The 24,819-nt window shown below is 43.4% G+C and overlaps 1 protein-coding gene across 1 annotated transcript in view; it reads right to left on the reverse strand.

Moving 5' to 3' along the window:
- Positions 1 to 24,819, reverse strand: part of CDH4 (cadherin 4) — a 457,956-nt gene that overhangs the window by 61,871 nt on the left and 371,266 nt on the right. Inside the window, exon 7 of the mRNA XM_054845867.1 lies at positions 19,814 to 19,986. Coding sequence (XP_054701842.1) covers positions 19,814 to 19,986 — 173 coding nt within the window. The remainder of the gene's footprint in view (positions 1 to 19,813; positions 19,987 to 24,819) is intronic.

Consider the following 24,819-nt stretch of genomic DNA (forward strand, 5'->3'; position numbering starts at 1 on the left):
CCATTTCTCAGTTTGTGAAGGAAAGCAAAGAGAGGAGATCAAGACCCCTAGGTTTTGCTTTCAGCAGCTTACCCTTGGAAAGGAATTGATTTTGAGACTGGTCACAGCAATGGCAAAAATTTGAGAACAATTTAGCATTTGTATTTATTATGGGCACCGCTTTGCAGAACTCTGACATGGTTTGCACGTACAAGTAGGGCTTAAAGTAAAGGGAGATGGGGAGAGGGAGAACAGAAACTCTGCGCCTTGGTCCTTTCTGAAATCCAACGGGAGATACCTCTGAGCCTGGGGGAACTGCACCCCAGCTTCCTGGGCCTGAGCAGCACCGGCCTCAGTGGTTTGGGGCTGGCAGTCCTCACAGCCTCCCCTTGGACTTCAGAAAAAGAGAATCTCTCCTTAGGCTGTGCTCAGGGGTACTTTGGAATGGGAGCTTTGGCAGCAGGAAGTAAGAAATGTCTTGCAAAAGCCAGAGAGACTGCAGGAGGAAGAAGGCTGGAAGATGTCTTCTGCGACCCAACTCTTGGGCTGGAAGGGTGGGCAAGGACCGGACCTTCCCTCAAGGGGGAAAGGGGGGATGATTAGATCCCATCGGAGAAGCATCCAAATCCTCATGCCGTGGTGGATCAGGAACGCCTACAACCCAGTGGGGTGGAATTCACGGGATTGTGCTGGTACTGTCTCAATCTGGATGTGGGCACTGAACATCAGCCTGTAACTATGCTTCCATGGCACTGTAACTTAAAATCTGCTAAACTATCTCTGACTTTAAAAATTCTTTTTTCTACCAGGTCACTGGATATAGACATGCAACTGAAAATTCTGGGACCGCCCCCCCTCCCTGAAATAAGCATTTCCTGTAGAACAGGTCTTAGTGATATAAAATTCATAAAATATGAATTCATAAAATATGCAAAACATTCATTTTTAGCTCGTAAGGACAAAATTCAGAAATATCAGTAACTGACAAACAGAGGTCAAAACAGTTTGTAAAATAAAATAGGAAAAAACCATCAAAATCTCTCAAACCTGATGACATAACTGCTCTTGGTTTCAGCAGACCTAGACTCAAAGAGAGAACAACAAGAGGAATCTTCTTAAATATTTGTTGTTAAGGTAAATCTAAAATGATTGTCTAGCACAATGTTAATTACATTGTACAGCAATCAAAACAGAGACGCTGAGTCTAATGAATCCCTACTCTCACCTTTGGAACAGAACTGGAGTGTCTTGTTCACCTCCTTATTAGCCCATAAATATTCTAATTAGGAAGCAACTCCAGATGAATAGGATTAGCAATAAGGACATTTTAGACGAGGTACACAAGAGATACTCAAAACTCTCATGTCTTATCTAAGGCTCTCCTGACATTTATAATCATGTAGAAACGCTAAATTTACATAGCTCTGCCTAATTAGACATGGTTGCAATTATGTTTGTGGGCTTCCTTTTTTTCCTGCCCAAGTATAACTTACACTGTCAAAACAGGAAGGAGGAACTGAATAGAAGCTCAGCAAGACAGAAAAGTATTTTCTGCTATTTATTTTTTGCTGGGTTTAATTTGAAATTTGTATTTTAAAGCCATTTTTTTAGATCCCAGGCAAGAACTGGCTCTTATAGATCCAAGTCCAGATCACCGCTGCTTCAGATGTAAAACATGTGCTTTTTTTTAGATCAGCAGCACCTCAAGGCAGGCACTAAACCAGGCCAAATTCTGCAAAAGGTGATACATGCTCTGCCTGTAGTCAGTGGGTCGCTCCTGATCTTGATCACGGCAGGAAACAAAGAAACTCGTTCCCTTTGAGGACTGTAAGCTCCCTGAAATTCTCACCCTGCCTATGTATTTTGCTGACTGCCCTGTGGTTTTTGATTTCAGTCCCTCTCCCCAGCCTGAAAGAGCCCGAGTTTGAGTTTCTGTAGTAATTCTGTGTTTGCTTTCCTTGGCCTTCAGAAAGATGGTGAGAAGGAGATAATCCATCAAGCTATATTTCCTGTGAAGCAAACGCCGGCATTATTGGGCAGGGATTTGATAAATGATGTGTACGTTATAATAAGTGAATTTCAATATATTGTCTTTGATGTCTATAATCACAGATAGAGTTCTTTCACCTCAGCTCAAACATAAATCAAAGTAAGCAATATGCACTCAATTCAACATGCTCACAAATTCCTGTTTCAGAACTAAACCATAATCATGAAAACTCATCTGTGTTGGCAGATTTCACCTGCGTGGAGCTCAGGCTGGAGTCAAGGTAGGTGGCGATGGCCATACATATGTATAAACTCTTGGGATTGGGGTATTAGGAAATTCCCGGGGCAAACAGCCACAAATCCATTTTATTGACTGCTTAAGGTCTAATTCTCTCTACTCCTAAATACTTTGTTTATTAGAAAACCAGCATCTTATTTGACTCCCATGTCACGTTTCAAGCTCCACGCAAATGATGCCAGCAGAGTTACAGAGCCCTTGGAAGCCAGGCTTCCTGGTGGCAAAGGTCAGTGGCTCTAGGCACAGCAGAACTAAAGAATACCGTCTTAATAAAGACTCACGAGGAATGAGAGAATAACCAAAGTACGGTATTGAAAACCTCCTGTTTACAGCTTCACTGCTTGGAACGTGGGAGAGGTGGAGAAACAACACTTCTGCTCATGCAGGTTTGTAAAAGCCAAAATTAATCAATTAAGTTCCTTCTAGCAAACTGAAGAAAAGCGACCCGTGCAGCAAATTACTCACGTGAGCACTCTCGGACTGTTTAATGCACAGCCCAGATCAGTAACACCCACCAAGCCGAGGGTCAACCCGAAACCAGCTGAAACCCGGAGCCCGCGGAAGCCCAACTGCAGCCTTCCGATGAGTTTTACACTCAGGCTCCACTGAGCTATCAAGAGCTGGCGTGTTTCTGAATATCTGCAGGAAAGAAGTGCAACAGTCTGCTTCTAAAAAGACGTAACTGGCATGTTTTCTTTGGCTAGGACATCAGCCTCATGCCTGCTTTCTTATCAAGTTTTCTGATCAGGAGTTGTATCAGTCAAGATAGTTGAATCTGAAAGCATATGATGACAGCCCAAGGAGTTGAAACAAAATCAATAACCATACAAACACCACTCCCATCCTCTGCTCTGCTATATTTAAGATCAATCAATATGCATAAACGACTAGCGCCAGGCACATCTGCACTAGTCTAGCACATAATCAACTTTGTCTTGTCTCAGCTTAATATAATTTTCCACCATATTAGCAGTCTTTATGATATCCTGTCTTTTCAAATAGGCATAATTCAGAATCACTACATAGTTCAATTGGATTATTTGAGTTGCACACAGACCCACACTCGCGCGCGCGCGCGCACACACACACAAATCCGCTCTTCAGTGACAGCCTCTCTTCACTCCACTGCGGTTGGGATTATAGCCATGTCTAAAGTGTTTGCAAGGAGGTGACGTTCGAGGCCATGGCCAGCTTTTACCGATACCTCTGGCAGAAAAATTTATGTCTGTGTGTATATGTATACTTAACAGACTGGGAAAAGAAATGAACAAACTTATCAAATGCCACGCTGAAGCATCCATTAAAAATTGCACAGACTTTTAATGACTTGGGTGAGGGTTGCTGTTGCATAAATTTATTTAACGTTAATGTCCCTTGTTTGCTGTAAATTTCACACTGTGAAATTACCAGGGCAATTCTAATGGAGCTGAAGCCTCCAGCTGCACTCTATGATAAAGGAGGAAATAATTATGAATTCCTCTGGGAAGCCAAAGAAAGTCAAAGATCTCCTTCGAAACTGCTCCCAGATGAGCTGCTCATCAGCAAGCTCAGGAGGTGCAGAACTGCTCTCCAGAGCCGGGGGAAGCAGAATGAGCAGGACGGTTGTGCTGATGACGACTCCACCATCAAGTGACATTTAATTTGGAAGGATTGAAAGCTGGTGTCTGCAACAGCTTCTGCCAAGAAACGTATGAACAGTCAAGACAGAGCATGGAAGTGGTTTTATGTTCCAAGTCAGGATGATACTGTGTAATTTTACATCTAATCACCTAGCGTGAGACATAACCGCCAAACACGCGGCTCCAAGAGCTCGTGCCTGAAGCTCTGACAAACGCCCGTATCATGAGAGGATGCTGGGCTACATGGGTTGTCCCATCTAGAGTAGCATTTTCTATCTCCCTTTGAATCCAGAGCTTATAGCTGTTGCCAGAGTTCACATGAAGAGTGGAAAAAAGGACAAAAAGTAGTAACTGCAGAAACTCTTATCACGATGCACAGAAGATAGAGAGCTTCAGCCTCTTCCTTCAGCTGCAACGTCCCAGCTACTCTTCATCGTTATTTGACTTCTCTCCAAACCTACAGTCGTGAGTGCTCACACTTTTCATGGGATCTGAGTTTTCTGCCTTCCACATAAGACATCCTACACAACCCGCGCCATTTATTATGAACGAGATTTGATCATTTTCAAGGCTGCTTATGCCCAGAGACAGTAAGTACTAGGCTAGTTTCCGTGAGCAGACGCTCCTAAGCCTGATTAGGCTCTGCTACCAACTCTGCTACTGATGTCCTCATGCTGACCTCCTTGATCTTCCATCCCTGCAAATATCTCCTCCTCTTTCGGTTTTATCCCCACCTTGATCCCCTTTGAATCTCCCCATTCCTGGAGAGACAGAGAGATGCAGGAGGGATGTTTCTCCCTTCTTCTCCCTTCCTCCACATCAGTATGGGATGAGCTGGCTGACGGCGCTCTCCCCGCAGCCGAGCGGGCATGCCGTGAAGCGAGCCTACCTTGGTGGCGAGCAGACCGGAGCAGAGCTGGAGAGCCCAGCCCCTGCCTCCTCCCCACCTCCACGCTCCCTGCCTGGCAGCCAGCATCCTCCCTTCGGTCAGCTTTGAATTCAGACCCAGTAATGAGTGACCCGATAAATGGCCAGACTGCACCTCTGAAGTGATAAAACAACCCGTTCCTGGTAAGGAAAGCAGAGAAACATAAGAAACCAAATCACCTAACGGAACAGACAGGCGGCATTTATTCAGTCGCTCCCCGTGCGTCACTCACAATAATGCGTTGCAGTGTACTGCAGGCTTGTTTCCCAAGAACAAATATAATTCTTATTTATAATGCAACAAAGGATAAAGCAGGTTTCCTGATTCTGATAAGTGACTCTGTGATTATTTCTTCAATAACAACCATCATGTCTTTCAGATTACTCTTTCACATTTTATTCTGGTTTGGAAGAGAGAAGGCACAGCCGAGCGTCTGCACCTTGAGTCACTTCGTTTATTTTCTCATTTATAAAACCTGGGGACCTGCTAGAGAACACTTCAATGGTACTTAAAGACTTTTGAACACTGGATGGAACTTTGTGGACTGGACTTGCAGCGGTGTATAACCAATGCACGGCTACGGCGAGCGTCACCGTTTATCAGGTAATTGCATCCTGTGAGATGATAATGCACTGGCGGCGGGCTTGCGGCGTTATCACCGCAGATCATGACATAGTGCTCTCCTCGAATAGCAATCATCCGGCTTTCTGAATAAGCAGTGAACCAATATGCTGCTGGGAAGGCTGTCAGCACAACGCCTGTACGGTGCATCAGCATGCTCCAGACGTTGGCTTGCTGTACTGGAAGGGGGTGAAAAATGTTAAATGAAATGTAATTACCCGCTTGGACTTTCTACTTACATTCAAATTTCTCTAGCAAAAAATGTCCCATATTATTGACTGTGTCTTCTTCTAAGGTAGTTGTCACCACACGATTTAGAAACACCAAACATACTAAGAATGGGATTTTCTGTGTCAAAGTGTCCCACTGAAATTCAGACACCTCCTTCTCACAGTCTGTGCAATACTGCGAAGCAAACAGAGCCTGGACCTCATTGGAAAAAAATCCCCAAACAAATTCTGTGTTTATGTAATGATGTATTTATTTAGGGCCACTCCAAACAGATACAGCTGGTTAGACTTGAAAATAACTGCGTGTGAAAACGCAAACAATAATTTATATAACTTTAAATGAGTTTTTGCAAGATGTTTTGATGCGTTTTCCCTGAATGCTCCCCTGCACATCTGGTTATTAAGTATGTAATTTAGCCTACCTTATTTCCTACCAATGCTGTAAGAAAAGCACCGTGCCTGTGCTCCTCTCTAAACCTGCCCTGGTACAGCATCGGGGGTCAGCACAATAATGCAAAATCCATTTCTCAAATCTGTCAGTCAGCCTTTGAAGATGCTAATACTGCAGGCAATGGTCACTCTGAGTTACATTAATAGGCTCTTACTGCAAACAGTGGAATTAGCTTTCAGAAGAACATCCCTAAATACCCATTTTGATATGGTAGGATGACAGTAGTGGCAGAGACCATATAGAGAGCTGAAGGGGCCTGAGGATGAAAACTGGTAGAGAGTATTATGACAAAGTGGTTTTTCATCAGAAGATGCTAACAGTGAAACTGCTCCCAAAGAAGGGCATTGGAAACCTCTCCCTCACTTGGAATTTATTTTTACATTGCAAAATAGTCTCTTTTAAAATGGTTTTTATGGTTTGAGATAACTTTGACAAAAATGGATCTTTTAAAATGTCAAACGTCATTTTAGAAGACCAACATCAATGTGACATTTTTGCATCTATTAAAATACAAATGTTGTTTCTCTCAATTTTTTTTTCTGATTGGTTAATTACAATTTAAAAAAAAATCATTATTTTATCCTAATCTGGGGGTGGGAAACTCTTGTGGGGCATTTCCTGCCTAATCAGGATCATCTACACAAGTGATTGCTGATGCTTCAATTTCTACGCACACGAATATAGTGGAGATATGGTCCAGCCCTCTGGTTTGGGGGTTCACAGAAATGTTGCCTTGGCCAAGGAGTCGCAGGTGGGCCACCTACCCAAAGACCCATCCAATGTCCTGCAGATTGCGCTGGTCTTCAAGCTATTTTACTAGCACTAGTGAAGTTTGCTCATGGAAAGTCTGTTCAGACATGGCTCTATGTGCCGCGGTCAGGGCAGCCACTACTCTGCCAACAGCTGGCGCGCTGAAGTCACGCAGTCATGCAGTGTTCTCAGAAGCTGCCTCCGCTTCTCATCCATAGGGCAGATTTTCTGATAGCAAGGAGCACCGTTAACCCTTTCAGATTTTCTCTTTATGCTCAAATACGCATTCATTCAAACCACATCTAGCTGCTGATTTACAAGCAAATACTGTTCATTACCTTTTCTGTCAAACATCATGTCTTCTGATATCAAACATCAAGGGGAAAAAAATGCACATAATTTACAAATCTAATAATGCATTTCCCATCACACTCCTCTGCATTGCCATGGCCACAAAAAGATGGAATCAGCCAAGATGAAAGCATTTTCAGGGCTGAAGTTTAATGGCTAAAATAATTGCAGAAGCATACACATCTCCAAAACAAACCACTTCCAGAATGAATAATGTGTGGAGTACCCTCTCATCTACTACTTCACTCCACCTCAGTACAAGCTCCCCTGTGAGCAAAACACATACGATATATTGTAGGATGTCTCAAACACTGCAGCTCTCCACAGCTGGGCCAGCTCCACTCTGCTGCAAACAAACTGCAGGGTTTGCACCGAGTTAGAGAGAGAAGGATGCTGCTCTTATCTCTCTGAATAATTCACCTTTGGAAGGTGAAAAAAAGCTTCCTAAATAGGCATTTTATTTGGCATACGCTTGCTTGGGTGGTATCAAATCCTCCCTTTAGAAAAGCAGCTATCTACCAGAAAAGCTTTACCAATTCTACAAGAGTTGCTCGCTGTTGATGTACAAACCCTGCTTCCCATCCTCAGGCAACAGAGATCAGCCTGGCCAGTTCACCCCTGTCTGAGCATCTGCCAAACCCTTAACCATTAAAACAAGCTTCTTCCTCGTAAACTGAGATGAATTCCACGTTGGTATGAATGTGAAACTGCAATCTGTTTATTTTTCAGAGAGCTGTATAAATTAAGACTGGAAAGGCCAACTTATTGAATGTCTGGATAATATGAGTCACCACATTTTTATCCAATTAGTTCCCCTTCTAAATTTTAGCCATCAGATTTGAGCTCGCTCAGTATGTGACCTGTTTACTTTAACTGAAAACTACATTTATTTTTCTAGAAAGGCATTTGGAACAGAAAGCATTTTAAGTGAAAAAAAAATGAATAGCTTGAATAAAACATCACTGTACTGACACATACTCTACTTAACGAGGATTTCTTACACTAAATCCCCACAATTTTTTTTTTCAAACTGGAGTAACAGAACAACAATGAAAGGAAAATATTTAGCCTAAAAATTAGGAGAAAAAATGGTGAGGTTACCATGACAAAAGAACAAACCGCCTCACTGCTCTGCTACTACAAGCTCCTAGCTGCTTTAATGTGCAATTCTGGGAAAAATAACACACAGCTCCTTCCTGCCTGCACGTGCCACCTCGCTGGCCTTATCCACGAGACCCTCTCTCAACACCTACTGAATGGAGAATACCCCAGACCTCCGTACCTGACGTTGTGATTATTTATAGCCAGTCTAGCGATGCTTGGAAGTGTCTAACGGAACAGTTGTTCTCCCCTTCCGAGAGCCACCTTCTGCCACCTTTTTGGATACTAATTAGTACAGCACTCAAGGAATTAGACAGTATTCGTAGCGCAGAATAGCAAACTCCCACATTTTTGTCCCTGTGCATACATTTCTGTCTTTTTGGAAATATTACATCCCCAGCAGCTCCAGACTCCTGACACTGTTCCAAAGCTCTGATGAGATGTACCATAAAGACACTAGATATATCGTTATTTTAATTATATTTTACAGATCATGTAATAGTCTCTCCATTGTTTACACTGATGACTTTCCATCTCAAGAATACTTGCAGACTACAAGGCTCTATATCCGGTCTTCTGACCCTTACATTCCTTTGCATTTAAGCTGCCTTTTTCTTATGCTCTGTTAAGAAAAGTAGCTGCTGCAGACTGAAACATCCTGTAAACTCACTCATGCTCTGGTAAACATGTAGATGATAATATTTTAGTACGAAATGTAGCCAAAGAAACCTATAGGGATGGGTTGCGTTATTAAAAAACCCCCACTACTAAGTCTGGAAGAAAGAGTTAACAAAGTCTCTCTTTAAAATGCTAATAACAGACAATGGTCTGTGGATAAGTTAATTAGTGGAGCCAGCTTGTGTTTAATTATTTCACTTGACCTGGTGCAGATTTAGACAATAATCCCTTTAGAGAGGGGAAGGGGCTGTTGGAAAGTATGTGATGTACCAGAACAAAAACTTTAAATCTGCCTGAGCTGAGCAGGTAGTTCTTCTATCTAAAATTGGAATGATACACTATTCTCCACTGTAAGACAAGCTCAAATGGAAAAAAGAAATGCGGGTCTGAACCAGAGAGATTATGCTAAGGACCTGGTGAGCTTTCCACTCTGATACTTAACTTTCCCTCCCCCTCCCCATTCAGCTGGGATTTTACTATTGAATAATGTATAAGCCAACCCACTGTAGTCAGAGGTGGGATTTCATGAGCAACTTGAAACAAGTGCAAGCAGACTGTACCAGAACCCTCTGAACATACTAAAATCTTGACCTGGTTTTGGCTAGGATAGAGTTAATTTTCCTTCTAGCTGGTATAGTGCTGTGTTTTGGATTTAGTATGAGAATGATGTTGATAACACACTGAAGTTTTTAGTTGTTGCTGGGTAGCTGCAGTGTCTACACTAAGTCAAGGACTTTTCAGCTTCTCACACCCTGCCAGGTGCAGAAGGAGCTGGGGGAGCGCAGCCAGGACAGCTGACCCAGCGGGACCAAAGGGATGTTCCCTCCAGAGAACGTCATGCTCCGGATAGAACCGGGGAAGCTGGCTGGGAGGTGGGATCGCTGCTCGGAAGCAGAGTGGGCATTGGAGGGGTTTTCCACGGGTGGTGAGCAATTGCATTTGTGCATCACATGTTTTTTATATGTACATATATATTAAAAAAATTATCTTCCTTTGTTATCCTATTAAACTTGTCTTTATCTCAACCCATGAGTTTTTTCCATTCTCCTCCCCATCCCACTACGAGGGAGTGGTGATGGCAAGTGAGCGGCTGCCTGGTGCTCAGTTCCCGGCTGGGGCTAAACGATGACAAATGTGTGCGAAGAAAGAAAAGGGTCTATAGACTATTAGTATATGTGGAATTTTCTGACAGGAGAGGCTCTGAAGATTTCCACATTTTAAAAAAGAGAATGGATTAGGTTGGGTATCAGTCCTATTCTTGCTCTGAGTCTATAATTGGATCCAATTAAACTCAAAGGTTTGTTTTATCTGAATAGGTCAACCCCAAATCATGTAACTTTTCAATTTGGTAACATCTCTTCAATAGCTTGCCCAAATATGAATAAGAAGTAATTACAGTTTAACATGTGAATCAGTCCAATCTCCTCCAGAGGCTGTAGCATCTCAGTGCTAGCAATACTTAAAGGCACTACTGCATCCTGTAACCTGGAGTACTGCGTCCAGCTCTGGAGTCCTCAGCACAGGAAAGACATGGACCTGATGGAGTGGGTCCCGAGGAGGCCACAAAATGATCTGAGGGATGCAGCACCCCTCCTGTGAGTACAGGCTGAGAGAGTTCAGCCTGGAGAAGAAAAGGCTCTGGGGAGACCTTATTGCAGCCTTTCGATACTTAAAGGGGCTTATATAGGAAAGATGGGGACAATATTTTTAGTAGGGCCTGCTGTGACAAGACAAGGGGTAATGGTTTTAAACTAAAAGAGGATAGATTCAGACTAGACATAAGAAGAATGTTTTACGATGAGGGTGGTGAAACACTGGCACAGGTTGCCCAGAGAGGTGGCAGATGCCCCATCCCTGGAAACATTCGAGGTCAGGTTGGACGGGGCTCTGAGCACCCTGATCTAGTTGAAGATGCCCCTGCTCACTGCAGGGGGGTTGGACTAAATGATCTTTGGAGGTCCCTTCCAACTCAAACTATTCTATGATTTTGTGAAGCAAGGTGTATAAAAGAGAGTCTAATCCAAATAGAAAAAAAAAGAATTAAAAAAACAAATTGGGGAGCTACTCTGGCAGGCAGTAAATAGCTCCATATGCAGTGAGTGGGAGGAAACTCTTCATTTCAGCCAAAGGGTGAAATCATTCTTGGTGGAATCAGCTCCATGGAAGATGTAAACTGGCTGTAGGTTTACTTTTATACACTGATTCTCTCTGTCCTGTGGTTAAAGCATCCTTCCGTGCGCATCTTCACAGGGACTCAAACTGAAAAACTTCACAGGACAACTAAACCGATAAAAGCCTCACCATTGCTCTATTTGATCCTCTTTATTAAAAACGTAATTTGATGTGGAATGAAATGCCCTCAGACAGTAGAAAGGCCAAGACAAATGCAAGCCGCGAGCGGCAGACCACCGTGTCAGATATTTATTGCAGAGAAGCGCTGTGGTGCTGAGGTGGGCTCCCCATCAGCTCCTCTGACAGCTCCATTTCACTGGAGCGCAGGGATTGCCAGCCTCGTCAGGAAAGGTGAAGCCTCCTCAGCAACTGGTCTGCAAATGTGAAACCAGCTTCTCAAGGGGATCGACATGGCCACAAAATCACGGGTCCTTCCTAATCCCTCACAAACAGCTCTGATGCTCCCCTCCTTCTATGGGCAGGAGGAGTGGCAAAGAAGACACAGCGTGTCCCAGTCACGAATAAGGCACTTGGACAATGCTAACAGCAAGGCAAAGAATTACTGAAGACAAGTTTAAAATTAGCATTAAAAAATTGGTAGGACTGTTTATCCTGGTGACAGGTTGACCATGATTTTCCAAATCCCAAAGAGGTTGTGTTGCATAGACTGAAATAATGGGGAGAGAATCATAAGGTTTCATGGAAACTATCAGACTGAGCAGCTTGCCTAACCAAGCAGGTTCTGCTCTGCCATGTTTTTCCAGAGCGTGTAAAGTGCTCCTTCCCCAAAAGCAGAAGCGTCAAGGATTAAATATCACACATCTATCGGTCGAGGATTAGCTATACAGGTGGCCATAAAACACGCTCTCCCTGTTCAGGCAGTATGATTAAATACGTTTGTTGCGCTGTCTTCCTTCCTTCATTAGTGTTTCTCTTTGCTTGTCAACGTTATTAAGTTCCTAAACCCCCCAGTGATGACAGGGCCATTAGTGTCGAAGCAGAGAGAGGATAATGAGTGAATACGTGCGGATGAAATCAGAGCTAGGCTGAGCTTACACAAACTCACATTCAAACCGTGCCAATAGATCATCACAATTGTAACCAGTTGGTCTCCAGCCCATTACAATTGAGTCCTGATCATCTTGATGGTGAATTTTTTTTGGAGGCAAATACCATGGCTATTTTCCTATCTACTCAATGGACTCCCACAGGTTCCAAGCTATTTATCAGCCTCTTCTTTTGGAAAGCTCTTTTGTTCTTTAAAAGTTTCTTCTATCATCTCTAAATACTTTTTTTTTTTTTAGTGAAACACATAGTCATGCTATTGTCTTCCAAGGCCCACAGCTCAGAGCCCTTCCTCTATCAGTCTTACTATTCTACCTAGCTACCAGATTTTTATCAAAGAAAAATAATTAAAAAAACCTTTCCATACACACAAGCTCTAAAAACTCCTATTTAGTGAGCTGCAGCAATCATGCAGAAGACCAAAAGGTACAGATGATTCTGGAAACACCCACCAGAAAGACGCACAGCCGCTGCTATTCGAGAAACACAACCAGGGAGAAATATTCTTTCCAGATACCGTAACAAGGCTTCAGAGCCACTAAAATAATTCCCTTCTTAATTAAAACAAATGGCACTATTTCTATGACGAGGCTTTGCTCACATCTTCCCCATTCTGCAGTAAGGGCTACCGAGAAATCCATTACGTGATGATGGACCAACAGCGCTCAGAGCAGATTCAAGCCCTCCCAATCTGCTAACTTCTGGTGTCTCAAATTACTACAAGTGGCCCTCCATTGGGTGCACGACGCATTTGCAAAGGCACTAAATGGGGTTAATAAAATGAACCTTCTTCACTGATGCGTGCTAGTGCTCCTCACCATAATTTGCTGAAAAAGGTCATTCTTGTCTGTAATGAGAAAATGAAATGCATGCTGGAATGATGGAGCAAGCTCAAATCAGTCCTACGTACAATGTAGAAACACAAACCAGAATCAAGCATAAATCTACTGGCTAAATTCAGCTTATGGCTAATCAGCTCTTCCTTTGACAGGATATGCTGCTGTGGAAATGGGATAATTTTATAACTGAATAATTTAACCAGTTTTATCTTTAAGTAACGATTTCAGGCATATTAATATATAAAGCTTCAGTATTTACATTTTTGTTATGTGGACCTGGAAAATTACAAGGTATCAGGAATAACACAGTATTCAGTGATAAATGACATTCATAGAGTGGTTTTCATCCCCTAGAAAGACTTCGCGCTCCACAAATCCCCGGGATGGCGTGTGGCAGCCAGGCAGACAGCGAGGGCAGAGCCTGCCGTGTGACAGGGCTGGGGAGAACTGCTCCTCAACAGCAAAAGTAAACTCTGCTGGAAACATTAAGGCCAAGGCTAGAAGGGACAAGTAAAACACGGAGTCTGACCTGCCGTACCGAGGCTGCTATTGTATTTTACCTGCTTACCTCTGTTAAGGCTCCAGTAGTTTATGTCTGGCTTGAAGATACGTTGCACAAAGGCTTCCAATCATTATTTGAATGCTGTGAGAAGTGGAAAAGCCACTTACCCTTGGAAGTCTGTTACAGTCCTTCGTCATCTCAGTCACTGGAAAATACTTTGGGAGCCTGCAAGTCTGGAAGCTAAATACAGGGGCTTGTGGTCCAAATTCATAGAAATGGATGTGCCTTGCTGGCAAAATAATTGCTAATCTCTCACTCTCGCTCTCCCGTGAGCTTGGCTGCGGATGCATTTTTCTGCACATTTTAATGTAGTGATATGGGAATTTCATCTTTAAAAGCAAGATACTTGTGGCTCAGCAGAATCAACCAACGTTATTTTAGTTCCTTTCCGGTATAAGTAATGGAGAGGACATGAAAACCAGAATCCCTCTCACTTTCAAGAACTCCTGTAATAGATACAAATAGCAAATACGGTGCATGCTAGATTGTGCCTGTCAGAAGGTGACATCCTCTTACCAATTTTGCATTAGTCCTCACTGCTCCTTGGAGATGGCTAATTTGAGAGAGGAAAATGGGAAACAGAAACTCTTAGGACGCAGTCAAGCCATTTAGATGTCACTTCCCTCATTCTTTGCATTTTGTCAGTACACATACACGACTGATAATCTGCACAGTCTCGCTCATATATCACTCGTATCGTGTCGAGATCCTTCAGCCTCACGCTGCAGCAGATGTTCCTCCAGCCCTGCTCAGAGGAGGTGGTGCAGCTTTGCAGAACATCGCATTGACATGCAGCGAGGGGAAATAATTAACACAGGCGACCATAATTTAGAACAGAATAAAATCCTTTTGTTATATTCCAGGGGCGGAAAAAGGACTGAAAGCTGCTGGACTCTCCCGTCAGAGGAAGATTTCCTGGTACAGAAAGCAAGGCTCAGCCTGTGTTAATCGTCTGGCTGGAAGAGCCAAACCCAGATTGAAACACTGTATTTGGGTAATCTCGAATTAGTGGATTGCTGCCTACAGGACTATTTCACAAAGGATGAAATACAGCAGTCCTGATGCGTAAACTAATTCCTAGCACCAGTGCAATGCCTTGTTTGCTCCTGGCCAACATTTGAAATGAAGTAACAAGGAGGGTTTGAAAAGCTACTGCAAGGACTTGGAGATAAATGTACCCCAAATAGTTACTACAGATGGTAAAAAGCAATCCCCGCTCAGTTTTTGGAGGGACAGAGTACTGTTTTTTTTTAACATAACATTTCAAATTTCTGCTCTATCAGAAATGTCTAGTTGCACTAAAACCACAGTGTTGGAAAAGAAATCAACTGTCTCTGCCAATAAGAACAACTTTTCCTCTTCCCCATAAAAATCCTGCCATTTCATTCATAAATAAAATAAGTCACTAACTCAGTTGTTGGCAGGCTCTCCCTTTTATCTTTCACTCACTTGAGAAAGACTAGCAACATCACGTTTTCAGAAAGCCAAGTGTAGTAATCATAGAATCGGATTTCATGTATTTTTAAAACACTTGCACCAGCAGAGCTCCAATCACATTTAAACGAGATATAAACATACAGAAATTCGGAAGAAGCAACCTAGAGTTCCTGACTATCTTCATTTCTTCAACACGAGACGAATGTGCTAGGAAGGGACTACTTTCTAAAGGAGATCTCAAAAAGTTAGCAACGTTACGCTACAAGCACCGCAGAGCTGAAATACTTATTATCTCAAATAAGCCTGGATGACATTTGAGATGTCTCGACATTTATTGGCCTGCCAGCAGAGTGTGGATCAACCAGCTCCTTTTCTCTCATTTTTTCCCCTCCTGCTTGCTCAAAGTCTGCGTTCATAAAATATTTAGCGGAAGCTCTTCAGAGGATGATATTGCCTATACTATAGCCCCAGCGCAGGTTTACTGTGCTACTGAGACAGATATTCTGCCACCAGAGAAATCAGAAGAGCTGATGGGGCTGAATTACTGCACCAGGAGCTCACCGTCAGACTGACAGTCTGGGCTCCATCCCCGCCTGGGACGCCAGCGGCAACGGCAGCGGACAAAATGAGCAAACACGCAGAACAGATCTGGTCCCTTTTGCACGGTTATAAGGAGAAACGTTATTTTTCAGAATGGAAAACAGAAATATGAATGTTCTGCCTGTTTCCAAGCCCCAGCTGGGGACAGCTGACCCTTTTTTACCTCTTGTTATTTTCTTGCCAGTGGAAAAAAAAAAAAGAGCCATGAAATCTGGAATTCAGATGCACTGCTAAATTAAGCTATCAGTTGGGTAGCATCTCCTCGTAGTACCACCCCTTTTTGCTGCAGCCTGCCATAACTTAAATAAACTAGCATGGTCCCCTCCTACCCCCTGAACTTAGTTACAACCTGGCCGTGACACGTGTTCGTAGCCTTCCCTATTAATCCACACATTTTGTGCTCCGACTGCTATTTGATCTTTCCTTCCTAGTTTCATTAAATCAGCTGCAGATTTCCTACGTTTCCCAGACGTTTTCCTGTATTAGAGCAAGCATCTGCTTTTAACCTTTTCATCTAAGCCTGGCTGTCTGAACGTACCTTTGAACCTCTGGTGCGCTCTAAATCCCTATCATTTTCCCTATTAGTTCAAGGGATAGATGTGCCTTTGTTCCACCTTTGGCATTTCTCACCCCTAGGCATCCAGGAGCTTAAATCACGCTGTTGCTAAACTGTCCTCCTTTAATAATTTTTATGAAGTGTAGTCCAATTATCTTTATCTTCCTTGGGGATCCATTCAATTAAGCGCAGCCGTAATGAGTGAACGGACACAGAACATTGTAACCGTATTTACATCCAGATTAATGGGAACCAGGTAAGATAACTTTAAAGCCATCAATATTTTAATACCTTCGCTTTTCATTTTGCTATCTTCAGTGTCAGACACGTTTAGAGGGACCAGCACAATTTGAGAGGCTGAGTTTTTAATTTCCTCCTTGGTTTGTGGAAATGAGGGTGTAGAAATAGCAGCAAACTACATGAATTTGTCTTAAAATAGGTTTCTTGCAGGTTAACCAAAACACTTCTCATGACACAAAGCACGCTGGAACGCTTCGCCCAGTTTCTCGGACACTTCATGAAATGAAGGTAATGTTAGAAACCAGTAAAGAACCAATATTTAAGTGGAGATGCTGAGAGCACCGGGAAGTCTCATTTAATGAGCATGCAGCAGAAACGCTGAGCTAGAAACACCAGTTCTGAAGTGACTTGTCTCCCCTCTGAAAGACAAATGCTGGATCTGGAACACGGACCTGTCTCAGGTACGGAATAGCTTTGACAGTTATTTTCACGCCTGCTTTGAGGCGCCTTCGCGTTGCAGGAGCAAGGTAGAAGGGTCCAACGGAGACTGAAAACCTGATTCTGTTTCAACATGGCTTAACATCCTAGTGTCATAGGCACTGATAAATGTGTCAATAAGCATTTGGAGAATTAACTGGTATCCAGGGAATTTATCTTGGTTGTAGTAGTTTCAGCTGAATAGGTCAGATTTGTTAACATTTTAATTTACACAAATCTGCATTCCAAATACTGCTCTTCGGTGCCTTTTCCTAACAACAAGAAAATGTCAGCAGCAAAACCAAATTTACTCCTCTAATAGCTTTCTCAAGATTTCAGGAAAAACAAACAAAAACAAAAAACCAATCTGTGGTACAGTTATGGGAATGCTTAAACATATTTTTTCAATTTAGACCTAATACGACGTTATGTTAATAAATCAGAAACTTTTGCCAGTTCCAGATGTAATCCTGAAATGCAGCAGAGGGCACTGGGAATAAGCATGTCCCATCGCTTCAGGGCAGCCCCAGGACTGTGCCCAGAGCTGGTTGTTCCGCTTCGATCCAAGTGTCCCTTCCCAACCTGGTACTCCGCTGTGGGACGCTTAACACCATATTTCCATATATAACATGCCAGCTTGCCTTGATTTCCCAGACTCAGTGCAACAGGGAACCTAACGTGAAGCATATGGTTCCTCTGCAAGTTTTTAAAATACTTCAGACACAATGACATAAATGTGAAAAAAGAGGACTGTTCTGCCTTACCCTTTCCCCCTAATTATCACCTGCTTTTTTTTTTTCCAGCTGATTTGCTGAGATTAAAACCTCTCTCCCACCAAGCTATCCCAATCTATGTCTCTGAAATTAATACAAACCAACGACCTTTCTCTACCCATAAAGCCCTACTTTAAAATGCTGGCCCCCACTGATGTCAAGAGGGCAATAATAGTTCTGTCATTTCCATAAAATCAGCATTTTCCTGCCAGAATTCAGATCTCTCCTCCGAGTACTACGCCACTGTCCCCCCGAGGGCTGCAGCAATCTCTACAGCACTTGTTTCTCCTCTTCGACTGCAACCACGCTGCAGGCTTCAGCATTGCCTAGGATAATCTACCTGCTTAAGATTCAACTAACTTTCCGGTTCTCTAAATAAAAAGAGCAAGGAAAGGTCAAATCTGCCCTAGGTTGTGCTTGCAAAGTCTGCCACGTCAGGTGGGAAGGAGCAGGCTCTGGTGCTCCTCCTGCTCCCCCAGCTCTGCTTCTTGTCCTCACATCTGGAAAGCTCTCTGCTCACTCGACCTTCTCCTTGGAAAGCTCTTTCACACAGCATCTACCCCCGGGTCAGCTCGCCCTGAAACCATGCCTTGGGCAAGCCCCAAATCCGCGCCGTTCCCAGCCGGCAGCCCCAGTCCCTGTGCTGGTCCCGCTGGCTGCCCTGGGGCACTCCGCTTGCTGCTGAGCTGCTGCCCGTGCTTTTATCAGCCCTCAGCAGCGGTTCCGCAGCTGCTTTCGGGATTCCTCCCAAAGCTGCCGCGCAGCTCCAAAGCCAAAAAGCAGCCCCAGGCGTGCAAATGAAACGGGCACAAAACCCGGCAGAGCAATGCCCATCGGCCGGCGCGCGGCAGAGCACTCCGCAGGGGGCCAAAAAAGAGCCACTGAGGCTGATGTGGAAGGGAAAAATCTCTCTGAAGTGCTGGAGGTTTTCAGCCCTCTGAGTTCGGTGTCCCAGGCAGGAAACCCATGCACCAGCGCGCACGTGGGGCCTCCCGCTTGCTCCATCCCTGCCGTCGGTCACGGGGGAGGAAAGGAAGAACAAAACCAGTTGCTGGTGCCTTCTCTCAGAATTGCAGCACATTGGGCTCTTCCAAAATGGATTTCACTGGACTTGTTATCTCTGGGGACGGCCTGAACTTAAACATCTGAGCCTAAAACTATGGAAGTCCTTACTTTCATATTTGCTGCATAGCCATACTTCCTGTGGCTGGCTGCTCAATGAACAAATGATCCTTCCCATCACTTACAAATTGATCAAGATCTCCTAATTGCACTGGACAGCTGACACTCCATGAACTGCACAGTCCAACGGAAAAAAACTGCTCTCCCTTCACACCCACTGACCCCGTCCCCTCCATCCCCAGTCACTCCAACCCACCACAGATGCTACACAGATTTTTGTTTAATGCACACTGATTTTTGTTTAATGCATGAGGTATAAATGCTTTCTCCTTGAGCTATATTCACAAACAGAGAAGGCAGAGCTCTGAGAATCGTACTATGCAGCTTACGCTGGCAGAGTATGCTTCTGCATTTGGAAAAGCTGTACGGTGTAAAATACCAGAAAGAGATATTAAAAGCAGAGCCTCACACAAACCCAAAATCACTGGAAGACATTTTCCTAGTTTGGAAATGACACAAGAATGCCATCATGAAACATGCAAAGTGTGCTGAGTATAGGCTGTGTAACTTCTTCCAAAGATAAGGTGCAAAGAGCTAAGCACGACAGGTCTAGAAAGGGCTACAGGTGTATGGCATTCATTTGTCCCCCGACAGAAGAGGGACAAATGCCACTATACTCATCCCTCTGGTCCTTCTGGTGTATTTTCTACACCTTTGAGTTGTACAAATATACGCAAGGAAAATATCAGCTTCATGAGTTTGAAGATTCTCCCAGGGTTTCATCGACTAACATGGATTAAGACAAAAATATCACATCGAAGCCACAATGCCCCGCAGCTGCTGCAGAAGCAAAGACCACAATCTCCACGCCACAACTCAAACTTTTAGAGGGTTTGTATTCAAGATAGGATTGGGGTTTTGCAAGTCAGCAACCCTCAGCAATGGGAAAGCTGGTATGACGGCTTTTAAACTCACCTCTCTGTCAAGTCCAGCAGCCACAGTGACAATGTCTCCCGTCTCGCTGTTAATAGTAAACATATTTTGCGATGGGCTCTGTGGGGTCTGAGTCACGATTCGGTATCTCACCATCCCGTTTGCTGTTGTACTATCATCTGCATCATTTGCTGTCACTGTCATCACGTAGGTACCTTGGAACAAGAGAAGACGAAATATCAGGACTATCTCATTGCAGAGCAGATTGCAGTCCCGTTGACTCGAGTCACGAGTTTTCCTCAGAAATGCTATGGGGTAGACATCCCATTTCAATCCAGCCAGCTAGGCAAGGCGAGGATTATGAAAATAGCAACACTGCTGAGACTAGATGATCTGTAAGGATACTGATTACACAGAACTGGTATACAGAAGTCATATGAGGATATCTATGATTAACTTCTAATTCTTTCAGTGATTGTAAGTTTTAGGGCAACATTTTTTGTCCTGCAATTTCATATAGAATCTCACAGGAGACTCTTTTCCATCCAATCACTGCATTCATATGCATTCAAAAGTATTTCCAGAGTTTAACAGTGGAAAGCCCATCAGACTTCTCAGCAGCTTCAGAAGGACCCCAGCGACGTGTCCATGCCCAGTGCAGGAAGCAACTGCCTGCTGCTCCAGTTCTTGGACAAACGTCCACCCTTCCCCCCCTTCTGGAGAAAACAACCCATTTCTGCAGAGCAAATGGAACAGCTGCTGCCCAGCAGGACAGAAAATCAATGATTTGGTATGTGTGGCCAGCGATGTATTGAATCATTGGTTTGTTTCTTGCTAATCATCAGTGTCTTCATTTGCCTTGCAAAAAAAACAATCCCTACTTTCTAGATACTGTTGGGAGTGCACTGATGCACTGACAGGCTCATTATCACTGGAGTTTGGCAGCAGGGTGTTTTGTTAAAGTGGGAAATTATCATTATGAGGGTAAAAGATGTTACTTGATTGGATGGACTCCTGCAGCTGCATGGTCCTGTGACCCCCCAGAGCTCATAGGGCCCAGCTTTACACTTGTTATATTGATAGGAGAGAATGACTAAAAGGGCAGACACACACTGCTTGCAAAAAGCAATCTGCAACAGTGGATGTATCTAATGATATGAGACCTGAAAGGAGGAGTGGGAGGCAAAAAGAGACAACGAAACCAGACATAACCTCGTTTAGTGACCATGAAAACCCAACAGATCAATGGAAAGATGGAGAGTACCGCTTGAACACTGCTCATTTGGGAACTCTGAACAGGATGAACCAACTTGTGAGCCTGCCATGCTGGAGGAGATGCAAAGTTGTCCCAACCTGAGCAGATTCAAGATGGAGCCACATGTTTGAGATGAGTTTGTTCTGCCCACTTGGTTAGACGTGAGCCACTGGCAAACTCGAGGACACGTGGCTCCATCAGCGCTGCATCGTGTCTCATCTAACAAGCCCAGATCCCCAGCTTGACCACAAAGCTATCGAACTCCTAGCTCAGAGAAAGCAGCTTACATCCCTTTGCAAGAGAGTTTACAAACATACCGCATGCTCTAAATGGGTGGATGTGCCCATGGCTGCAGCATGCCCAACTTCTGTACCCTAGCCAAGTGGCTTTAAACCACTTGGTGCGTAGGCAATCCCCTCAGTATCCTCCCCAAGCCTGGGAAAACAACATTTCTCGGTATTAGCAAGAAGTGGCCTCATAAGTTTGTATTTTTGCACTGTGGAAAGTGCTTTGCTGATCTCCTTCCATCTGGCTCAATCAGGCTCTTTTTGTTCTCCGTGGTGATACATATCCCTGTGAGTTTTCTTAGTTCAATAAGAATTATAGATTAAAAAATAAATGAATGTGTAAAGCAAATTCTAATGATGAATACATTCCTATCTTTCTGCAATAATCCTGATTCACATTTGCGAAATGAAAACAAACTATTCAACAACTTTAACATTTTTCTGATCAATAAACTTCAGGAGAAGGAAGGAACACTGAATTGAAGCAGGGCTGTGCGAGCAATGAATATTCTTCTTTCTCTTCAAGCATTCTTTTTTTGCTCTATTGCAAAACCAGTTATTGTGAGACAACTGATACAAATAAAGAAGCCAACCCTTAGATAAGTACAAGGGAAATGTACAGGAGAAATTTAAATAGGAAATATGCTGAATGAGATGTTTGATTTGGAATTTATGTTATCTTAATGCATTCTATACTGAAAATATCTCTGAACAGAATGCCAAAACCTAGGGCTAATGAAAACATAAGTGGAGGAAGAAAACGGAATCTATTTTAGGACATGTGCAGTCTTAGGACTTATTCCAAAAACCAGGTGGTATTTCATGATTCACTTCTAGTGCAAGAAACAGCACAGAAAGGGAAGTTATTGAGGCTACTAAGTTCAGACGAGAGCACCCCGCAGTTCTGGTCCCTCCTCATCCAGGATCTCTCAGACTGCACTGTAGCTTCCAAAATAAACTAGACCTTTTTCCTTCTTTTCTTCAGTGTAGCATTGGACTGAGCACATCTGCTCTAGAAAAAAAGGACTATTTCAACAGCATTTGACCTACATCCCCATAAAGGGAGATGGGGCTGGACAAATGTCTCTAAAGTCATGAACTAAGCACCAGGGAGCTGTATTTCAAGAGGCAATCTGCTCCCTATCTTATATCTTTAATTTCGATTATGAAACCCAACCACAGAGAAAATAAAGAGAGGAACTTGGCATTAATTACTAACTCGTAACTTAATAAACCGTCCTCTGCAAAGGGCCCTGTGTGGCTGCAGCACTCTGCAGCGCACGACGGAATTGCAGCAGCCGCTTCCTTCCTCGGCTCTCCGCTGCTCCCTGGGGCTGCTCGTCTGACCACAGTCTGCTGTAAACCGGCTGCAAATTACTTCTTCCTCTCTGCAGCCTGGATGGTGGCTGCTACGTCCATTCCCGTTCCTAAGTGCACGCATTCCCACCTGGCAATGTTGACCCCAGAGTAAGAGGGTGAGGGCATCTCCTCTTACCCATGCTGAGAGTACCACTCCTGAGGTCTGCTCCCAGGGGATGTGCTGGTGTAGCCTACGCTCACCATCTACGTTCCACTCAATTTTCTGTGTATTTAGCCTGTCTGTAAGCAAGACGTATCCTCTAGATACCCGTGTGCTGGAGTGAATGTCATAAACATATATCTGTGCTCAAGAGTATTCGATAGAGTGAAGTGGATATATGCTGCTACAGCGTCTAACATCTTCTGGGTGCTATATAAAGTCTTCCACTATACTAAGATGGTTGGCGATGATTTATCTGCTAAAAAGGTAAATTATGTCATGTTTCTATGTCCTAGGCATGGGGGTATATCTTCATATATTTATATTAAAACAAAGGAAATACGTCCTCATATCCAGTCCCTATTACTACACAAATTAGGCAAATATACAGTGGCAGACTGCACAGTTCTTACACACTTGAGGACTGAGGCTGGTTTTGTGAGGATTTAAGTGAAAAAGTACAGACTGCCCAACCTGGCCTGCAGGGTGTGTGTATGCGTTTTGTGGAAATCAAAGTATTAACCACACCATCTTTAAATCCCTATATCCTACCCAAACAGAGACTGGAAGCAGTTACTACAGACCAGAAACACTGGGCAAACTCCTCCAAGTGACACCCCCCCACTGCACTCTGCTGGTTTTGGGTCAGATCCTGCCAGTGGTGATGGAGCTACAAGAGGGGTATATAAATGAAACAAGAGGGGCTTTACACTTGCACTGTGCGAGAGAAGCATTAGCTTTATTCTTCTGCTCTGAAGGGCTTGCTCTCAAGCACACCGACAACATTAAACAAACGCACAAAGTGCTGAAACTCGGGAAATTGCCCCAGTCCGCGCAGCGTATCACATAACAAATACCCAGTCCAGACGGTGTTTGATATAACTGTATTAAACCACACACCTGGATTACTAACTCAGGTAGATAACCTGTTGAAAGAAAAACATTTCTCATCAAATCAGGCACATGGTAAGTTAAATAAAATACCTAACCTAGTACATCATGTCAATATTAAATCAAATTTGTTGCATGTTGAACAGCTTTTCCGAGAAGGAGATTGAATTATCATGCACAGCCAGTGATGACAAGATTACTGTGCATTAGCTTTCATTAACTAATGTGCCAAGTTCATATATCACCTGAGTTAAAATTAATGTATGGCATGACGAAGGAGATCTATCAATAAAAGGCAAGACCCCGAGAATCTGCAACTTCACAATGCATTCCCTTTGATTTCCCAGAGACTGCAATCTCCTAGATGTTATTTTGTCAAATGAGATATTTTTGTTTCAATCTAACAACGGACAAGACACACGAGAGAGATGCTTGAGAGCAACCCTTATGGAAAATATTCCCATTAGATTAATTAAGCTTTCTACAGGATAGGCAAAACAGCGCCTTACAGAGTCTGGGGGGATGGAAGCAAAGGGAGATAATTTTTACCTGTATATCCAGTTTTGTTTACCAATTTTAAAATGAATTGCATCTGCTTGTAGAAGATTGCAAAAAGATTTTGTTAGGTTCACTATATCTCATCCGATCTGTACATGTTAAATAAAAAAAGAAGCAAAACAAGAAAGATAGCTGCCCTGTGTACGTATAAGCAGATAAGCACACAGTCGTAAACAAATGTCCCCTCCAAATTACTCTGGAATCTGAGAACCAGCTCAATTCTTTCTAGCTCAGACAGTCCCAAAGCATGCCAAGGACTGCGAATTCACATCACGTAGTCTGCAATCTCTGCTCTCCCATCTCTGCAACTTCATTTCTCCGTAAAGACTGAGCTTTCACGGTTTTAAGGCATACAAACAATATCTTAGCACAGTTGTGCTCCCGAAGTCTTTGTTACAATTGCTTTATAATTACCATTTTTCTAAGCTGGTTTGATATCCATTAGTTAGATTTAATGCATGTTAAAAGAAAGAGCTAATGGGCACTTATCAGGAATCCAAATAAAAAAGAAGATAAAAAAACCCCTTTCACTTTGCCC

Source organism: Grus americana, chromosome 17 (assembly GCF_028858705.1).
Source record: "Grus americana isolate bGruAme1 chromosome 17, bGruAme1.mat, whole genome shotgun sequence".
In the NCBI taxonomy this organism is placed as follows: domain Eukaryota; kingdom Metazoa; phylum Chordata; class Aves; order Gruiformes; family Gruidae; genus Grus; species Grus americana.